At 37.9% G+C, this 22,098-nt stretch overlaps 1 protein-coding gene across 7 annotated transcripts in view; it reads right to left on the bottom strand.

The window, feature by feature from the left end:
• XPNPEP3 (X-prolyl aminopeptidase 3) overlaps positions 1 to 22,098 on the bottom strand; it is a 56,444-nt gene that overhangs the window by 14,672 nt on the left and 19,674 nt on the right. For all 7 annotated transcript variants that reach the window (XM_072973584.1, XM_072973585.1, XM_072973586.1 and 4 more), the window contains 7 exons: positions 20,606 to 21,013; positions 18,533 to 18,735; positions 10,977 to 11,039; positions 9,974 to 10,087; positions 6,532 to 6,617; positions 1,199 to 1,379; positions 25 to 145 (listed from right to left, as the gene is read on the bottom strand). In XM_072973584.1, coding sequence (XP_072829685.1) covers positions 25 to 145; positions 1,199 to 1,379; positions 6,532 to 6,617; positions 9,974 to 10,087; positions 10,977 to 11,039; positions 18,533 to 18,735; positions 20,606 to 21,013 — 1,176 coding nt within the window. The remainder of the gene's footprint in view (positions 1 to 24; positions 146 to 1,198; positions 1,380 to 6,531; positions 6,618 to 9,973; positions 10,088 to 10,976; positions 11,040 to 18,532; positions 18,736 to 20,605; positions 21,014 to 22,098) is intronic.

The raw sequence follows: 22,098 nt of genomic DNA, 5'->3' as shown, positions 1-22,098 counted from the left end.
GAGGCTGCCAGCGCCTCCCCTTACCTGGCTCCACTGTGATCACCATACCCGGCTGTAGAGGGAGGGAGCGGGGCATGTCTGGAGTGTCGTGAACATCCATCCCCAGGTAATGGCCGACGTGATGTGGGCAGTATTTTCGAGCAGCCTGGGAAAGAGTATCACAGTGTTATTAGAGCAATGACCCCTTAAGGGGAATGTTGGGCAGACATAAATCTGAGATATGTGTTCATACCCTCCCCGTCCACCCTGGTTCTGCCACTTACGTTTAACCTATCTTTGGGCTGATGCTTGAGACCTGGTAAATGGCCACCTCTTGCATGCAGTTCTGCCAATGGGATTCTAAGTAATCCATGTTTCCCTCCCTACTATTGAATATACTATCCACGTGCTAACCAGGGTAACCCCAGTAATGACTATGGCAAATGGAAGTCTCTTTCTTTGGGGGAGGGAAGATAATTATGTTAGAACAGCTTTCTTTTCAATGTGCACACGTCCCTCTCAGGAAGCCTATTCTGGAGACCCTAAGTATCACACAGCAACTTGTGGAGTAGGCATGAAACATCAAATAACACGGTAATTATTAGGCACTTGCCAGCCTGGATAATTCTATCCGCTGAAGATTTGTTGGCATGAGCAGGAATCTATAGCTTCTTTTCCTATTGATAAAAAGAACCCCTGCAGCCTAAACTTGGAGATAGGAGATGCCTTAGTGGTCTGTTTGGCTTGACCACCTGGCATCTTAATTTGAAGTTGAGGCTTTAAATTTTTACTGAACACCGCATTTTGGATGCAGATGAAATTCCTTAAAGACATAGCAATGAGGATACTGTTAAAAGTCTCAACAATGTTACTGAAGCAACAACAAATACGCTCCCCTGTGACCCCTATCTTTTCAAAATCACTCCAAAAGAATTAAGAGTTAACGCCTCCTTTTTATGTCCTTTTCCACCCTCTCTGCAACAGACTTCATTTTACGTTTTCTGAAGGTGGAGCTAGTTACACAGGATGCAATGAGCCAGAATGTGCTGCCATCTTCTGGGAGAAATAAATACTGAACTTTTGTTTTACTCTCTCAGAAGTCCCTCTTGCAGGTGAAGAATCACAAACACCATTTCCAAGTCTAATTAGCTTTACATAGGATAAAAACCAAGCGCATGTCAGGTGTTCTTAAGAACAGGGGTCAAAAGGAGTGAAGTACCTTGAAGGTATTACTCTCCTTACTGTTCCTCACGATCCCCAGCTCCTTCAGCTTCTGCCCTATCAGTGTCAGCATCATGCTGTAGATGTTCTCCAAGCTTGTTCCAGGGGAGCACAGGCTCAGGCAATCTCTCTGGACCTCTAGAACAGCTTCATAGAGTTCTGCCTGAGGCGCTGTGAACCTGGGGACAGGAAAACCAAAGAACTTGAACTTGGAATTATCTGATATTGCAGGAAGATTGCTTCTAAGCTTGATTATAAAAACTTCAAGACAGTGATGATGGGGCATTGTTGATATTTAGTCAATACCAATACATCATTAATGACGGGATCTTAATACTGCCTAGATGCTCAACAGAAAGAGCAATAACCCTTCCAGCTGGGGCAGCAGCCGATAATACGTGGGGTAAAGCTAGAAGATGCACCCAGCTATGAACGCAGTCTGAGGGCCACACTGGGCTCATCCTTGATCCTTTCCACTTTTTTACCACTTAAAAAACACAACCAAGACCCAACCAACCAACCAACCAAAAACCTAGAGCCTAGGGATCCATTTCTCACAGGCAAAGCAGATGTCATGATATAAACTAGTCAACACTTTGGCTACTAGTAACTTACTAGTTTCTAGATATCCTCAGAGTAACAATTTCTTTAGCAATCATGGGGGGAAGTGAGAAAAAAAATCTCGCTGGGGTGGTATATGATATGTATTTTTAAAAAAATTTTTTTAAAAATTTTTGGTGGGGGAGGTAATTAGGTGTATTTTTAAATTATTCTTTTGTTTGTTTTTTGTTGTTTGTTTTTTTGGTGGTGGGAGATAATTAGGTTTACTCATTCTTAGAGGAAATACTGGGGATTGAACCCAGGACCTCACACATGCTAAGCATGTACTCTACCACTTGAGCTATACCCTCCCCCTCCTTATGATATGTATTTTTATACATTGTTGATGGGATTGTAAATTAGTACAGGCAGTTAAATCAAAGGCCTTTAAGATTCTCATAAAATTTAAGTCTGTAATTCTGCTCTAAGAATCCATCCTGAGAAAACATTTGAAATTCAGAAAAAGCTGAATATACAAAAATGTGATTTTTAAAATAATGATAGCAGATACAGTCTAAATGTCCCCTAATAGGACCGGTTAAATACAACGTAATGGTATAATAAACACCTACGTATCCATCGTCCAGGGTCAGTCACTGGCAGCACTGTTACGTTTGTATCTTCGGTGAGTGTACCCATACTCCACTCCACCACAGTACTAGTAAACATTTTTTAACAATTCTTTTTAATGTAAATTTCACATACACTTAAACGCACAAATCTGAGCTGTACAAGTCTGACAAATGGATGTGCCAAGGCTGCTGAAGCTGAGGACACTGAACCCCTAAATTTTGCTGAGTCTTCTTTGTTAGTAGTAGCAGCCCTTCCTCCTGTCTGAGGAGGTTAACCCTGTTTTGACTGAGAACCTACAGATGTCTCTCCTGAGGCGGTTGCCTTGGTATTTGCTTCTAAACCTACAACTAGATGCTATTCCCAGCAGGTTCTGAAAAGTTAGGTACAAAGTGTGACCTAGGATGAGAGGCACTACAAACCAAAAAGAACTGCATGACTTTCCCTATTTATATGGACAAAAATATGGGAATATGTGCACAAATGGATATTAATGCGTGGGATAATGGTGGAAGAAATACAAAGTTGGATCAAGCTGAAGTTATTGATATGGGTCCACAAAGGAGAAGGTCTAGATTCAATGCTGAAGCTTGAGGAGTCAGGCTCTAATGGTTTATGAGGTTGACTGGCTGAAACATGGATCAAAAGGTAGCCTACGCTAAATGAATTCAAATGCTAGCACTACTGCGCTATACTGGAGAAAGAATTCTGCCTCAGGGATGCAATATCAACTTTTGCTTGAGTTTCCAGCCTGCAGTTCTGCCCTCCAAAATTCAGACATGCCAATCCCATCACTGCTTAATTCCTTAAAATCCTTCAACCAATCATCAGTCAAGAACCTACCTACCTACCTATACATACACACATACATAATATATGGAGAACTCTGATTGATCCAGATCCATATCTGATACAGAACACTGCCAACCCCCCAGGACACTCCCCATGCCTGTTTCTAATCAATCCTCCACCTCCAGAGGGAAATGCTGGTTTCATTATTTTTACCTTACTTTTTGCCTATTCTAGAACATCATGTAAATGAAATCATATAATATGTATGTACTCTTCTGTGTTCAGCTTCCTTCATTCAGCACAACGTCCATGGTATTACTTCGATCAGTAGTTTGTCCCCTCTGTATTGCTAAGTGGTATTCCACTGTATGAAGAGACCACAAGTTGTGTCTTCATTCTCCTGTCGTTCCCAGCTTTTGGTTATTGTGAACAAAACTGTTAGGAATATTCTTGTATAAGTCTTTTGTGGACATACATTTTCATTTCTCCTAGGTCAATACCTAGAAGTGGATTTGTTAGGTCAAAGGACCAGTGTCTATTTAATTTTATAAGAAACTGCCAAAAATTTCCCCAAAGTGATTATAGTATTTCCCACCACCAAGAGCAATGTATGAAAGTTCCAGTTGCACTGTGTAACTGCCAACACTCGGTGTGGTTGGTCTCTTTTATTTAAGCCATGCTAGTGGATGGGTAGAAGTTTAATGTGCATTTTCCTCAATGACTAACAATGATGAATACATATAGTCGTTCACATAGTATTATCCTTTGTTATTTGCAGGTTTTATTGTGATATCCTCTTTCATTCCTGATCATACAGCTTGAGTTCTTACACAACAATTTGTACCCTATTCGCTGAAAATTTCTTTTGCCGCAGATAAAACCTTTGGCTCACAATTTTCTTCTCTGGGCATCTTCAATATGTTATTCTGTTTTCTTCTTGCAGAAAGCATTGTTTTTGAAAGTTTGATAAAAGTCTAATCTCCTTTCCTTTATTAATCATGTGTTCTTTTTTTTCTAGATCTCTCAAAAGGAATTTTTCTTTTTCTTGCAGGTTCAGAATTTTATTAGACTATGTCTTACTGTTTTTTTTCTGGGTTGATACTCTCAGGTACACGGTATGCTCTTTCAAAGGTAGTTTCAATTTTTTTTTTAAATTTCAGCAAAATTTTATTGAATTGTAGTTTTTAGTATTTGTTCTGTCCCCTTGCTCTGGTTTTCTTCTTCAGGGATTCCTTTATATGTATATTCTAACTTCTTTGCCTATCTTTAATATTTGCCATTTTTCTTATAATCTTTTTTCTTTTTATTTTATTTTGATTCTTAAAGTTTTCTTTCGTTTCACCTTCTCTTTCTTTCTAAGGTTTTATTGTGCTTTGTTGCTATTGGGTACCTTTAAGTCTAGACTTTTTTCTGGGATGATTTCAAATTTTATTTCTAATTCTTTCCTGAGTTTGCCACTTTGTTTCTAAGATTTTCTAATTCTGATTTACATTGTTCTTTCATGTTTTGAATGCTCTGCTTAAAAATTTCAGGTTGTTCTGAAACAGCAGGCCACTGTTTTATTTTGCAGCCATGTGGCATGCTTTCATCATCTGTAGGGATGTTATTCTGCTCCTTATTCTCTTTTTGCTTTTAATAATTTTGTGTGAGATTTAACCTAGATGCTTTTTTTAATTGCTTATTTTATGTGAAATCAATTTTCTTGTACTTTTAGAGTGAGGCAGGATTTAGGAAAGATTTATGCTTCACAGAATGTAATCTGCTTTTTTGGTGTAGTGGTAAAACATATGGCAACTGCTTTCTGATTTTTCCTGGTTTAGTTCCCCCCCTCCACTGTGGTTTGCAGGATCTCATTCCTTCCTCTCTCTAGTCCCTAACCTACTCAGTTTTAAATCTACTTCCAGCAGTTTCCCTTAAGTCTGAGCCCCTGTCCTAGAAGGGAGCTCAGCACCTTCAGACTTTCTTGGGCCATTGGATTGGCAAATCCTTCCTGTTTTCAGCTTCTGTTCTCAGACTGGTTCATCATCCTTTTAGTGAATAGTTGTTAGGTATTTTGGGGTTCCCATATCATTCTCATAGCACTCCCTACAATTGCTGCCTCCTTCTGCCTCCCACACAGATATTGATACCACCAGGCCTTGTGGCTGTACGTAGTGTGTTCATAACTGTTTGCATATTGAGGTTTTAGTGATACCCCATCAGGTAGTATTTGGTTTTGCTACCTAGTTGCTCTATTCTTATTGGACAATTTGGAGAGATTGAAAAACTATTTTTTGTTGTCATCTCCCCAGTATCCCTGATTCTTTTTATATTTTTTTATTTCTTACTCAGATTCTCCATCTGTTCACACATTACACTTATATCTTCCTTTAATTCTTTGAGTACATCTATTGTTAGCTGCCTTAAAGTCTTTGTTTGTTAATCAGAACATTAGCGTTATTTAGGATCTGTTTTTATTGACTATATTTTTCTTGATTATGGGTCACATTTTCCTGATTCTTCTTGTGTCTAGCAATTTTTTAACTGAATATTGGAAATTAAGAATAATACAATGTAGAGACTCTAAAATTCTGTTATGTTCTTTTGAAAAGAGATTTTGTTAACTTGGCTGGATTAAAACTGCAAACTGCTCTTAGTAAGAAGCAACTAAAAGCTCTGCTCAGTCCATTCAAATTTTAGCTGCTGGTATTTTGCTCAGCCTCCTGGGGTCTCTGCCCAACTTATAATGTAGTGATCAGCCAAGGATTTTGGAATATTTTATACGCAAATTTTTGGTCTCACCCTCTCTGCAGAACCCTCTCTTCCAGGATTTCCCCCCATCTTTCTGGTTGTTTGCTAGTACCTAACTCTGCTCTTTGACACCTTATGCCCAAATGCTATAGCGACTTCCTGCTGCCTAAATTGTGTGGATTGGGGAATGCCCTCAAGCAAAAATCTTATCATCTTACTCATTATAGCTCTTCTTTCAGGGAAAGATTTATGCTGCAGTTGCCAGTTTTTGGAAGCTCTCTGGTGCCTCCAAATACTAGTTTTTAATATTTTGTCCAGATTCTATAATTATTACCTATGGGGATTTAATCTGGCCAAAGTATTCTACCATAATCTAAATATTATTTATATAATCAGAAAACTAAAACTTTAAGTTTATTTTTTTAAAAATATGTGTGCATGTGTATTAACTAGGTGTTTTTAGGTGCCTGAGCCTGAGATAAATGAATAAAACAGTCTTGAGGAAAATAACCAGGAATTCTGCAAAGGCAGTTAACCTGAGCTAGAGGGGACCCGTCTATTTCTCTAGTTGTTTATTCCAAATATATCCACATTCCAACTCATACTCCTAAGAAGCAGCGGGATCTGTAGAAGCCCTACCTGCCATTGACAGGCCAGGTTCGAGTGATGTCACTCACGTAGCAAGAAGACTCACAACCGCCATCCAGCAGCACCATTTCCCCATCCTGGAACAAAAGTAAGGTAGGCAAAAGCAGGTGACTTTATAACTGTCGGTTGTTTCTTCTTCTAATTTAAACTCTTTATGGCTTTCATTTTATTTATTAAAAAAAAAGGTCTAATTTAAAGGAGACTAATCTTCTCTGGTTCCTTCTCACAAGAAATAGCACCTAAGTTTTTCAAATGACTTCACATTGGCTCAAGTAAGACGGCACTGTATAGCAGTTACGCGCATTGGCTCTGGAACCACAGTGCTTGGGTTTGACCTACTAGGTGTAAACATCAGCACAGCATAAATGTTACCATTATCATTACTAATAAAAAAAAATTCTATACAAGTTGGTATCCAGGGCCTTTATTCAAATGCAATTACCTTTAACCATTTAACTTTAGAATATCATTTCCCCTTCTGCTCTCCATCAAAATACATGTAGGGGCAAAAAAACCCCTTTGGGTACATCTCAGTTTTACTACTTGTCATGTTACATTGAAATTTTCTATTTATACCCTTGAAGATAGGCCATATCTTATTCATATCTAAATAAGCACAGAAACTTAGCACACAGAATAATGGCCAAATAAGAATAAACGTAACAATGGCAACTTCTAAGAACGAAAGTAGCTTTTTTCTGGCAAAATGATAGAATAAATTTTAGAAAACAACTAGATCGTGGATAAAAACATATTTTATGAAATGATGACATTACATCATGTAAGAGACGTCTTAAAGACTTTTTTTAAAATTTTATTTTAATAAAGACAACCCAGAACTGAAACTAGAACTGGGAGCAGTGATATGGTAAGTGTTACAGTTTACAGGAAAGGAGGTGTAGCAAAGTGGGGAAAATGAACCGGAGATCACTGCATTAACCCAGGATGCTCACAGCAGATAACAGGGCCCAGGTCATTAGGACCCACTTCACTTCCGGCTAAAGCATAGGCAAATAACAGTTAAAGGAAGTATCCCCCCAGTTTGGGCTTGCATGATTTCCCAAAAATAACATGAAGCAAATATGAGCTCATAACCAAAGGCTGTCAAGTATATGAGGCAGTAGGTCATTGTGTGACAGTCAGTAGGAACAACAAATACCAAATTTAGATATTCCAGGATTTCAGATAATGGAATGATCAGATATTGAATAGCTATTATGAGATGTTTAAATAAAGAATAGAATCACAAAGATTAACAAGAAACAAGAGACCACTGAAACTAGGCAGATTTGAAAGGAACCAAATGGAAATAAAAACAAGTGCTGAAATAAAACACTCAGTGGATGGCGGAAGTAGCAGATTAGACAAATGAGGAGAAAATTTAGTTTCCTGAGAGACAGACCTACCAACTAGAGTGTGACAGAGACAGACAAGGCAAATGTAAACACAAAAGACAGTTTAGCTTGCTAAAAACAGAGAGCTCTGCTACATGTCTAACTGAAGCCACTGAAGGACTGAACGGAGAGGATGTAGGAATCTAATGAAAGTGAGATCTCTATCCTTGAATAACCAGACAAGAAGAAAGGATGAAAATGAATGAGTTTAGCATCCGATTTAAGAAGCTAGAAAAAGAACAGAAGAATAAACACAAAGAGTAGAAGAGTAAAATTAACAAAGGCCAGGGCACCAGGTAATGAGATGATAAACAAAGTCAAAACAGCATTAATGATGTGAAAAGTTGGTTTTAAACGACTAGTAAAAACCAACAAACCTCTAGTGAGATTTCTTTGCACAGATCTTCAGCATACAAATTTAAGTCAGTTTTGTCACATGTATACAGCCATGTAACCACACCTCACACCCCTAACCCAGTCAACGCTGCATCAGAAGCAACCACTGATCAAATTTCTATCACTATAGATTAGTTTTGCTTATTTCAGAATTTTATATAAATGGAGTCAAATAGTTTGTAATCTTTTGTGTCTGGCTTATTTTTTTCAGCATAATGCTTTCAAGATCACTCATGTGGTTGGTAGTGCTATAGTTTGCTCCTTTTTAGTTTAAGAATTTACCATGTGGCAATATCCTGGTTATGGACCCCTGGATTATTATGAGTAAACTTGCTATCATCATTCTAGTACAAGGCATTTTGTGGATATATGTCTCAATTTTTCTCGGAAAAATACCTATAAAAGGAATTGCTAGTTCATAAGGAATATGTATGTTTACATTTTGAAGAAATGATCTATTAAGATCTATTAGAAAAAAAGAAAAGGCAAAAATATATCAAGAATGTAAAAAGGTACATAACTACGAACACAAAAGATTAAAAGATAAGAAAACACTACGGGCAAATTAAAAAACTTAGCAAAAATGGCAGAAAAATATAATCTACCAAACTATCTCAGAAGGAAGAGATATATAAATTGATATAACCACTTTGGAAATGTTTGGTATTTTTTATTAAAGTTGCAAATATGCTCATCTGATGACCCAGCAATTCGATTACTAAATGTCCCTTAGACAAACTTGAGAACTTATATACCATGAATAATATACAAGAATGTTCACAGAACATTGCTTGTAATAGTAGAAAAATGTGTATTGTCATACTTGAGTTAAAAAAAAGTTAAGTCCCCTAAACTACATACAGAAGTATGTAACTTTTATATAGTCCCTAAACAAGTAGAACTAATGAAGATTGTCTGGGGGAATCATGTCTATAAGATAAAACTACTGAAAGAAATCAAGACAGTGACAAAAAGTTAGGGTATCAGTTAGTGCCCTTTGGGAGAGGGGCTGTAGGATGGCAGAGCATAAGGGTACCTAAGTAGATGTAACATACTGGTAATGCTCTAGCTCTTGAGTTGACTGGTTGGTTCACGGGTATTCATTTAAAAAAATTATGTTGTATAATTCACACATTTGCTATATTTATTCTTTTGAATTTACTGTATATTAAAATATATAATTAGAAGTAGACTTATTAAAGGAATACACAATTCTCTGTTTATATAGTCACTTGGGGAGAAAACCATAAAAGATAACTTCCCTCACAGCTAATAAGGTATCCTTAAAATCTGCCTGCTTCCACAATGTGCTTGGCCCACTGCTGCCACAAGTCCTTAGAGAAGCAGTGTTATCAAAGGAAATGAGCAGAGGCTTTAGAATAGAATAGCTGGTTCAGCACTAATGAATTACCTAATTTTTTAAAGTTTATTTTCTTCATCTATTCAACAAGCATGTTAATAACTGCTCCTACCTCACAGTGCTAATGGAAGGATCAAATGAGATAATGCCTGTAAAAGCATTTTATAAACACCATGATTTATGAATGGCAGTTATTCTGTGAAAGCTGAGGGTGAAGGGACCGTGAGTTTTCTAAGAGGGCATCTGGACCGAGAGGGAGCAGCACTGAAAGCATTTTGTGTACCTTGATGAGCTGATTATTCTTCACATAGTGCAAAGTGTTTGACCGATTACCTCCAGCAACCACAGGTGGGTAGGCTAAGATGTCTGCACCACGGGCCCGGCACTCAAATTCAAACTGAAAAACAACAGCAAAGTATGACTAAAAGTCTAAACTGAAGAAAGGATTTCTTTAGGGCTGTCCCAGCCCAGGTTCTCTTCAATGGCCCATACGTCCACTCAAGTACTGAAGTCATTACTAGAAAACCATCCGTCACATTTAACTGAAATTTTATGCTATAATTTCAGTCCATTTCTTTTTTTTTCAGATGTACAATTTGATGAATTTTGATAGATGTATATACTCAGTCCATCTTTTTCGTTCTCAGCCCAATACTGTTATTCAAATCTATTATTAAATCTGTTCTTTCCTTCTGAGTGCTCTAAATTTCCTATGATTTTCAAACTGTTAAGTCAAGAAGAGAACACAGAAAACTTACAATGAAGGCTGAGTACAGAGATGGTCATGTAAAATTACTGTTTGTTTATTTTTATTTAGATCAACACTGGAATACAGCTTGCATTTTGAACAACAGCTCTCAATGAGCAATTTCAACCTTTCAAAAAGCTACCAACCTACAGACTCTAGAACTATGAAAAAGGATGCTAGGCAAGTGGTAAACTCTACTAACTTCATTATGTCCTAGGACAGAGCTGGCGACTGTTTCGTATCTGATATCTACCATATAGCCTCAGATTCTCTGCCTTTACATTTACTTGAACAGTATTCTTCTTACCTCACATTTGTGAAAGTCTTTCCTTCTGTATCTGTTATACTTTGCAATTTTCTCCTTTAGTTGTGGCTCTTCACATTTTAGGCTCATCTAATAAATTACTTGTGACTTTAAGAACCAAATCCTCTCCACTGATATCCTGCTCACTTCCATGAAAGCCAAATGGATGCCATGTGCAAATCAATGAAATTACATTTGCCTCCAGCAAAACTTTTCTAGCCATTTAAAGCTCACCTTAGCGTAAAGAAAGCCTTCCTCCACAGGGGCTTTACTAGCAAACATGGTCTCTACGAAAGCCTGCAAAGAGAAGGACGGATGAAAAGAACAGTCTCATTTTAACTATGTTGCTTATTCAAATATTCAAAATACTGGAGCTCAAACGAAAAGCAGCTTTCTCCTCAATTCTGTTGACCTGAAGCTGTGACTTTGCAGGCATCATAATATAGATTTCCAAAGAGGAAAAAAGTGCTTTCAGGAATAGTGGACTAGACAGACTTAGTGGCAGGGCACCCAACCTTCCCAGTTAGAATATACATTGTAAGCTAGAATAAGCTACATGGAAACACTTGTCATTTAGGTTACAAGATGTTTCAACAGCCCTGGAATGTATGAAATTATGGGTTGACTGGTCCAGTCTATAGCAGTGTTTCCCAACGTTGGCACTATCAACATTTTGGGCCAGATTATTCTTCATTTGGTGGCTGTCCTATTCAACATAGGATGAAAGTAGCCTTCCGCAACTGTGATAATTATATTGCCAAATGTCCCCTGGGGGACAAAACTGCCCCAGTTGAGAACCACTGGCCTATACAATAAAGACTTTAATTCTCTGTGATAGTCACATTATATGTGTTATGATTTTTTTTTAGTATTTATTTACTTTTAATTGAAGTATAGTTGACTATATGTTTTCTATTTTTATAAATATACATGTTTATAATTCACCTTGTTCTAGAAAGGATTTTGATTAACTTACATGGATACATAAAATATAACAGGAGAGCATAAATTCATGGTAGAGTTAAAGAAAATCAAGGTTTGAGGAGAATGGAGCTAGGGAAAAAAAAAAGGCACACCATAATGACCTTCACAAGTACTATGGCCAATGAGGACAGGGCACAAATTAATCCCTGAGTTTTCTAGCAGTCAACGTGGAAAGAGAAACTGTCAGCTATATAATTTCCAATGTCTGTGGGATAAAAACAAATCAGTTACACAGAGATATGATTATATGATACTACAACTACAGACTTCTCTCGACTTCTTACATTCTGAGAGTAAATGAATTGTGGAAGGAATGTTTTTAATAACTTTTCTCAATACAAGGTAATGACATCATCATAAAGCCCCAGAGAGGAAAAGCAAGTGGGAAGCAATGGGAATATCTGCTTGGCTGCTCCTTTTTCATATTCTGATCTTTCCTTAAATGTGTCATCCTTAGAGAGGCCTTTCCTGACCACCCTATCTAAATAAGCACTTTTCATCATGCTTTATCTCTTTCCATTGCTTTATTTTTCTTCACAGCATTTAATTCCAGCTGACTATATATGTCTTTGAGTTGCAAGAATTCTTTACATATTGTGAATACTAGACCCATATCTAAAAATCCACTGACAAATTCAAGGTCATAAAGAGTCAATCTTATATTTTCTTCTAAGAGTTTTATATAGTTTTAGCTCATAGGGTTAGGTCTTTGATCCATTTTGAATTAATTTTTGTATATGTTATGAGGTAGAGGTTCAACATCATTATTTTGCATGTGGATACCCAGTTTTTCCAGCATATCTGAATTATTATTAATTACATAAGGTTAAGGCATTATTTTGAAAGAAAAAAGAATGATTCTGATAAAGGGGATGAAAATGAAACTATGAGCTTAGGTGATTGCCAAGCCACCACTAGCTTGAAGTACATTGGCTTTGAAATCAGTGGAGTCTGGAAATGACAGAAACTGAATGTTAGGAGCTAGCATAAAATGGATTGGAAGAGAACTGCAAATCGATGGCAGTTCAGCTAAAAAACTCTGGTGTGGTTGTGGCTTTCAGCATTGGCTGCAAACAAGCTCAGAATCTTCTTTAGATGAGGTTCACCCTCTTTGGGCTGCAGGGGGAGCTCTAACCAAAGGAAGCTGGGCCACTACAATTTTTGACAAACCAGCTAAGCTTGTGAGACACACTACAACTAAGATAATTCAAGTAGGGCAAAATGATAGATGGAGGACAAAAAAACCACAGAAGGGGTTATTCAGTAAAGGAAATGGGCCATTTTTTAGATTTACATGCAACACTCTGATAAACTTCTGCTAAAAATGGCTCCTAAGAATTTAAGATCAAGGAGCAATGTCTCTGGCTTTAAACATTGTTGAGTGGAGGAGAATGTTAGAGCTCACTTTTGTTACAGGGAAACCCCTAGTTTACGAAAATGGATTAAGGGAGGGGTCCACCATATATATCCAGAGATGGACAACTGCCCTGCCTCTCCCTTGTCTTATAAATGGACCCTGGTCTTCATATCAATCTTCTTCCAGGGTCCCTGGCAGGGGATTCAAGACCTTTTACAAATGTATACATGAATGACTGGAGGTAGAGAAGAAATTCTTTTAGAACTACTGGGTACAGAAGCATAGTGTACAGTAGTGCTTAGGGCTGAAATTAGACGCTTAGGGATGACAGAGTTAATTCAGGGGAACATGAGGATGCTGTGACAGGGATAAAAATTAAAGTCTGGTTAAAAGTTGGAATATATGATAAAACAATATATATTGTGGTGTCTCCCTTACCTGAATGCATAACTGATATGGAGATAACGTTTGAATGGAAATTCCTCCCCTCTACTGAGTAATATATATATAAATGTAATGTGTATATATATATATGTAATATATATATAAAAGAATAACTAGGATCATCCCTTTATCCTGTACTCATCAAACAGGCAACGTGGAGCCTTTAGAATTAACCTAAGCCAACTCAGCCAGAAAACCGAAAACTCTACAGGATACCTGGAAGGCAGTACTCCCCTGAATAAAGAAATTTCATGTGCAGTTATATTAGTGTTCATAAACTCACTGAGACAGCCCAGTGGCCTGTGAGGAAGGCTAATGAATCAAGTCACTAACAGTAGGCCATCGGGAGAGGGGGGCTCAGTAACACCACATTCTCAAGACACTCAGCTGTCCCCAATATGGTCCAGACTACTCAACGGATACAACAAACTAAAGGAGACCAGTATCCCACACTGATCTCACTAATGCATTTTTCTCATTATCAGTCACCAGTGAAAGCCTGCAACAATTTACATTCACGTAGAGTGGTTTCCAATATACATTTACAGTATTACTTCATGCCAGAAAAGCATTCCAATAAAAGGGCAAGGCCCAGAGGCGTTCCATCATAAAATGGAAATGCACTATATGGAGCATGTCACCAGGGTACCCATGGGCCTTTTTCTCAGATCCTTCCTCCTCACCAACTGCCCAAGGATGCTAGGCAATTGGTCTGGTTCACCAATGGTAGTTTCAGAACTGAGGGCAATTTGGTACTGAAAGCAGATGTTGAGTCCAGCAGAAGGTGAAATCCCTAACAAAAAAGGTAAGAATGAGTTGATCCACTAAGCTGAATTACATGCTATGTTCCCAGCCATGACAGAGGAACCGGACACAAATAAGAGCCTTATTATGTGGGTAAATACTGACTACTGGGTTGTTGCCAGTAGACTTGCAATTGGTCTAACAAGTGGGCCACAAATAACTGAACAATAAAAGATCCCCACATGTGGGCCACCACCTGTTGTAAATCTCTGCGGAAATTCTAAGGGCAAATCAAAGTAGGACATGTTGATGCTCACCAAAAAACCCTATGCTAGGGTTTGAAGGTGATCGGAATAACAAGCTGATGGCCTAATTTGATCTTCTGAAATAGCAACAAAGGTCCATGAAATGAATGGACATGGAGGAATTCAACCCAGGCAGATGCACTGGACAATGGCATGGACCACTGGCTCCCACTGAAGCTCATATTGTTAATAAAAATTGCCCCTACAGCTAATAGTATAGCCCCATTTTTCTGTAATTATCCAATCTTTCCCCTCGTTATTGGGAATGGACTAGCTCAGTGGCTGTAACAGAACATTCTACTTTAGGGGGAAAGGTGTGGGTTAAAATTAATGATAAATGGAAAGGCAAGACTGTTGCTGAGGGAAAGGGAACCAATAAATGGGTGCCACAAAAGGGAAAATTAACATAATTTTGGTGTCTCAAGAGACGTTTAAAGCAAGAGAATAGTATTTCTCTTAGCTTTGACTCAGAAGCCTCTTGGGGCGAAGGGCTCTGATGAAATCTCCTTCTCTTCTCAAGAGCCAAAAAGGGAGCTAGACAATAGTTAACCTAACAAACACACTTTCCAGAGTGCATGTGTCCTCAAAATGGATGAAGAGACAGGAGCTCTGTGTATGAGTATATGAATGTAGCTAGCTTCTTTGATCCTCATTTCATAGGGTGGATCTATCATAGAGGATCTGTGTTAGGAAGCAAACTGTGGGACTATTTAACTGGTTGAACTTGAAAAACACTGATTTAATAATAAGGTGGGGGGGATGGTATAGCTCAGTGGTAGAACACATGCTTAGCATGCACGAGGTCCTGGGTTCAATCCTCAGTACCTCCATTTAAAAATAAATTAAATAAATAAATAACCCTAATTACCTTTCCCCCTCAAAAAAACAAAAAATAATCTAAATGAACATTATGTAGCCATTGATTGTATGATGAAGATTTAAAAAAGGTATCACAATATGATGGTAGAATGACATGTCCCATCTGTCATAATAACATTATGTCTAAAAATAGCTATTTGCCCTGTTACTGTGGGTGAATAGGCCTGAAGAGGAGGGACACTTGGGACACTGGGATTACTGACAAAAAAAAAGAGAACTAAGTGAAACTTAGTGAGGCTACATTCCTGAGAATTTTGAAATTTGTTGTGGTTGGTCATGGGAAGTGCTATAGAAAAGTCAAACCAAAGTCTGTTCAGGAGTGACTACTTCTCATATGATCTAGGCCTGGAGGGATTACTGCTTCGGGGTACCAAATTTATTTCTTAATTATACTAAAGCAGTTAGTAATTAATGGCAACAACACGTCTGGTGTTGGCCCATCTGAAATGAGAGCTGGGCTAGGAGTGTTGGCCACACAGGCTTGCTTTCAGTGAGGAAACACCTATGATTGAAAAAGACTACTAACGTGAATAGGGTGCCCTGAAGGTATCCTGTTCCAGGAGTAAGGACACGTGTGGCAAGCCACTTGAAGTGATGACACAGTGCTCACAAAGTGAATCTTTTAATTAGAGCACAGACAGACAACATGCCCAGATCAACCCAGGAGTGGGAACAGAACAAGCTTGCATGCTAACATAAGTGAGGTCATTAGATATCTTAATTCAAATGGAGTCCAAGGTACCCCAAGCACTATGGCCAGGGATTCCCCAGCAGAAATCCAGGGTACACAGTTATGGGAGAGTTACAGGCCCTGCAGTCTACAGAAAATGTTAACTAGAGGATGCAACCTGTCAAGGTGCTCTTTACTGGCTTTAGTGCCCCAAATGAGTGCTAACCATTCTTTCCCTATAGAGCAGTTTGTGAGTACTGGACAAATTTGAAATAGCACTACAGTGCTTCTTGTGGCAGATTAATGGGTTCTGTTGCAGGACTCTTCTCCCTGGGCACCAGTATCTGTCAAACCACATAACCTGGGAGAAGGAACATGGCTATGTACTCAAGATGTTTTGACTCTGAAGTAACAGATATGGCCTCTGATTTATACTCTAATGAGAAATACTACATGGTATATGGGAAAAGGTAGACTGGGTGGGGAACAACAAAATAATTATACCACTATTTTGCCTGATTTATCCTGTAACTACAAAGGTATTGTTGTAAGGTGTAATATGGAGTCATAAGTAAAATTAACATTGTAGATACTAATAAAACTTATGATAATAATGTTACTAACGATCAAATATAATGGCAGACTGCATTAAAGCCTTCTCAGGATGTTATCCCCTATGTAGGAGAATTGGCTGGTGAATATTTACAGTTGATTCATGATAGATTATGATTCTTAATAATTCAGCAGACATATGCCAAGAAGGAGAGAGAGAGATAGATCCGAGAAGCAAAAGAATTGTACAGTTTGTACAAAAACACAAGAAAGTACAAGTGGATGGTTTGGCTATCTGTTTAAATCTATACCAACCCCACATTAAATACTGTAAATGTTTGGATTCAGCACGTGCATTTTGATTGTCTAATCTAATTATAAGACATTGTAAGGCAAGTAATTGTTATTAAACTAAGCATTTTATCTTATTAGAAAAAGCCTTAAAAATGGATCAGGGTGGGGTAAACTGTTAATTCCTGGAATTATTTGGAGCTGTTTTGCTAAATTTCTGCATGGTGATATTTTGGTTAAGGCATAGCGTGAAACATACTGATTAAAAGTGTTTCGACGGCAATCAGCACATGAAAAGATGCTCAACATTACTAACCATTAAGGAAATGCAAATCAGCCATAAAAAAGAATGAAATTTCGTCATTTGCAGCAACATGGATGGACTTGGAGGGCATTATGGTAAGTGAAATAAGTCAGATAGAGAAAGACAAATACTGTATGATATCACTTATATGTAGATCTAATAAATATAACAAACTAGTGAATATAACAAAAAAAGTAGATTCACAGATACAGAGAACAAACTGTGGTTACAATGGGGAGAAGGAGGGGAGGGGCAACCTAGGGGTTGGGGAGCAGGAGGTGTAAGAGAGGCTACAAGGATGTACTATACAGCATGGGAAATACAGCCAATATTTTGTAATAACTGTAAATGGAGTGTAATCTTTAAAAATTATATTAAAGAAAAACCCCAAATCAGATATCACTTCATACCCATTAGGATGGCTGCTACCGGAAAAAAAAACAAAAACAAAAAAACAGAAACAACAACAACAACAGAAAAACCCAGAATGTCATGGATATGGAGAAATTGGAACCCTTGTGAATTGTATCGTGGTTCCTCAAAAAGATTAAACATAGAATTAACATTTAATCCAGCAATTCCATTTCTCAGGATATACTCAAAGAAAGTTAGGACTTGACCAGATATTTCTACTAGTGTTCTCAGCAGAATTACTCACATTGGCTTAGAGATGGAAAAAACCCATATGACCACCAACGGATGAACAGATAAACAAAATGTTGCACACACATACAATGAAATATTATTTAGTCTTAAAAAAGAAGGAAATTTGGATATATGCTACAAACATCATGGATGAATCCTGAAGACATTATGCTAAATGAAATAAGTTAGAAACCAAAGGACAAATACTGGATGACTCTACTTATATGAGCTGCCTAGACTGGTCAAACTCACAGAGTTAGAAAGTGGGACAGTGGCTACTAGGGGCTAGAGGAAGAGGGGATGAGGATTTACTCCCTAATAGGTACAGTGTTTCAGTATGAGATCATAAAACCATTCTGGAGAAGTACAGTTGTGGTGGTTGTACAGCAATGTGAGTGTATTTAATGTCACTGAATTGTACACTTAAAAATGGCTAAAACATAAAAGAAAAAAAATGGCTAAAACATTATTGTGGTGAAATATATATATATACATCAAAGTAGAAGCTAAATGTCCATGTGCTGTGAGGTTGCTGCACTGCCTCAAGGTGCCCACTGAACCCTAAGTGCTGAAGATTCTTTAATTTTGAAGGAGCTTTTTCAGTAGTAACCATACCTGTGATGTCAGCTTCCCAGCAATCTGCATTCGTTCAATTTCTGCAGGAGATTTGATCAGCCTGAGGTGCTGCACCAGCTGCTGGACAGCCCGGACCTTGTTCTTGCTCCTGGCTTTGACCTCTGTCAGCTGCTGCAGGTAGTCACTGTGGAGCTGTGTGTGAGCCGGCCTCATCCAGTCATACCACAGTGTATGTGTCTCAGCTCAAAGTGAGAAACCAAAAAGATTTAAAATAAAACACCACCTGTTACAATGACTTGAACAAGAATCAAAACTATAAAATGTGTAGTGCGGAACTCTAAAGGGTTGAGCACAAACTCTCTCAGGACTAAAGTAATTGAAGGATTTGATGAGAAATCACTGGAAAGGTCATTCACTGAAAATAGCAAGATATTCTGAGACTGAGCATACAGCTTTTCTGCCTTCAAACTGCGGTGTTCTCTATAAAGGTGACAGATGAGACAAGCTTTACTTTAGCTTTGATTTTATTATTTATTAACTGTTAAAGAACAGTTATGACAATTAGTTCTCCACACCACAGCTGAGCTAAAGGCATTGTTGAATAACTGAACACTCAGAAAAAAGTACTCAGCTCATGACCTTATGGGTAAAAATATTCCATCCCTTACAAACAGTACTGGTGAGAGGAGCTCTCGCAGTTGGTAACATAAGCTCATCTACACGTATCCATGGAATCTTTCCTTTCCCATCTGCCATGTCTCATTATAGACAACCACAGGTCACCTTCTCACTTTAGAGACCCAAGGAAATGGTCAATTTTTCCCTGATACAAGATAAGAAGGCTCGTTACGAAAATCTTTTCCACTTACACCAGGTCTCCACTTGTTCCCTTCTTTTTTCCTGACAGAAACCTGTAAGCAGTATTCCCAACAACCTAAGACTGAAGGGTTGCATGTTTTATACAAAGTACTTTGGCTCAGAAGAGGAGAAAAGTCCGAAGATTTCTGACTGGATAGGTACTAGTGATACAATCTCTTAAATATTTTTACTTTAAAACAAAAATGGTTTTCAATGTATATTACATGTAAAACTCCAACCTTGTCTTCAGTAGAAATTTAACTGTTGCAGTTTCTAAAAAGTAAGACAACCTCTACTACCTGATGTCCGTGTTTGAAAGCACAGACCAACTGTCTCAGTTTTACAGTCTTACTCCATGACTGCAGAAAACTACCTTGCAAGTCTCTTTTAGAGACTGACTTCAGAAATATCAGACTAAAATTTTGCAATCATACATTATTTTGTCTAAAATCAGTATTTTCCAACTTGATCATCTATCTTATTTATCAAATTTGGCTCTAAGTGACTTTTGGACACTTGAAAAACTAAAATGCTCCCCAGAGCTGTTATGATTATGATCACTCAATGTTTTGGGACTTCTTTTCTGGAACTTTACAAGAACCACTAAGGATAGTTTATAATGTAGTGTATATTCTGAAAAGTTCCAGAAAAGAAGTCCCAAAACATTGAGTGATCATAATTTCACCAGAATAAATGTAGGGAAAGTGACTATTTTGAGAGGCAGGAACTCAAATGTTTATATGAACCACCTGAGAATCTTGTAAAGAGCAGATTCTGATTTAGGAGGTATAGAGTGAGGGCCTCAGATTTTACATTTCCAGTACCTATCATGCATTAGTAATTCTAGTATGCATCACCAGGTGATTCTGAAGCTGGTGATGAATAGATAATTTTTCGAGAATGCCTTTTTTCTGAAGACTTGGCAAAAGAAGTAAGTAGTAGTCAAAGGTCAACAGACTAGTCAGTGATCTTGAAGAGTGGCCCATGCCCATTCTCCACTTTAAAAGAAAATTCTCTCTCTGGGATTTCAAAGTAGGACAGTTAGCAGTCTCTGTGGATGAATAATCTAATGAAGATTTAGCAAATGAATACACGAAGTCTTTAAAGTTCTGTGGAAAAGATTTACATTCTTTCCAGGGTGCTCACGGAATGCTGCTATGATAATCATTTTATGAAATGAAGAACTTTGTTTAAATAGGCAAGGAAGGTCTTAATCATAATATGGCCTGTGATTTGACTTCCGTTCCCACTTACCTTTCAGTTTCGGTACTAGATGTTGGAATTCTTCCAGAGTATAGGCTTCGTCCACTCCAGTTAGAGCTACTGCTCCATCAGTGCCAGATCGGGGGCCGTCCCAAAGTTCTCGACTGGGGTCTCTCCGAGGCACAAAAAGAATGGCCTTGTGTGCTGGTAACTGCTTGCCGGGGAGGCTTTGAAGGACCAGAATGCTATCAGGCTCTTGGAATCCACACAGGTACAGGAAATTGTTGTCTTGATGGAAAGTATAGGGGATATCATTGCTCATGTAGTACGTAGGGTTGGACAGTAGAACCACTGTCTGGTCTGTCCCACTCTGCCCATGTGCTTCCTTGTGGATTAGAGACATTAGTTTGTGTCTGCGAAGTGCATATTCCACCTGGGATAGTCCTGGTGTCACCTCCCCTAGAAATGACAAACAATGATGTTTCGTATTTCTATAGTGCCAAAGTACTTAAGATAGCTTAATACCAGATGGAGACACCTAAGTTCATTTTTTCTATTTATACCAAATCTCCTCATAGCACATGGCAAATTAAGGATAATCCAGGTTTCAAATTTCTACTCCATTGCAAAAATTTGGAAGAAATGATAGTTAAATGTGGTCCTGCCTGAAAACTGGGATCATGACCTACTAAGGTCTCTTCCAGCTTTTTGGTTCATTCTTTTACTCATTCAATCCAATATTTGTATATATTACTATGTGGAAGGCATTGTTAGTCAAATAATCCAAGTTGCCGTTAAATTTTAATATGTAAGGTGATGAGAATGATCACATTATCTGTGTATGACTTCCCTAAAAGAATGCAAGCTCCATGAAGATATAGATTTGTATCTATTTGCTCAATGTTATATTCCCAGGGCCTAGAATAACAACTGACATTAGTGGGCATTTGATAAATACTTGTCAAATGAGCTATAGTTTTTAATGTAACAGTGTTTAAGGCCAAAAAGTTCTCCCCAATTTCAAGAGCTAGAATAAATTTCTCCTTTTGAATTTCTAAGGCATAATAATACCTTTCTAATAGAGTTTTTTACTTTTTACTTTGTATTACCAGTGAGCTGGGTATACATAACCTCTCTGAGGGTCAGGGCCATCTTTGTAGCCTCCAAAAACTCTAGTAATTATTTACCTCTTGGGGCTGTCATGAGAATCAAATTTGATAAAGCATATGGTTCTTAAGGATTTAAAGATGCCCTATAGAATCTTTTATAAGCTATGGACTTATTCTGTTTACTAAACTGCACATAGGCACATACAAATTTTTGACATACTGTTTTCAGAGTCTCAGATTCCCTTCAGCTCATCCAAAAAAACCCATATTAAGAAGTTTTGTTATGAAGTGTTATGTGTTAGTTCTTAGCATTAGTATTTAGCAGACTGCCTGGCTGCTAGCTCAGTGATGAATGGGTGAATGCTTCAATTCTGAAATAGAGATTATGCTTGCTTTCACTTTAGGTTTCCAAAGAAAAGAACTATTAAACAATCA

The sequence above is a fragment of the Vicugna pacos genome, chromosome 12, assembly GCF_048564905.1.
Source record: "Vicugna pacos chromosome 12, VicPac4, whole genome shotgun sequence".
In the NCBI taxonomy this organism is placed as follows: Eukaryota; Metazoa; Chordata; class Mammalia; order Artiodactyla; family Camelidae; genus Vicugna; species Vicugna pacos.
The sequence above is the reverse complement of the archived record's forward strand: the minus strand, read 5'-3'. Positions and strand labels throughout refer to the sequence as shown.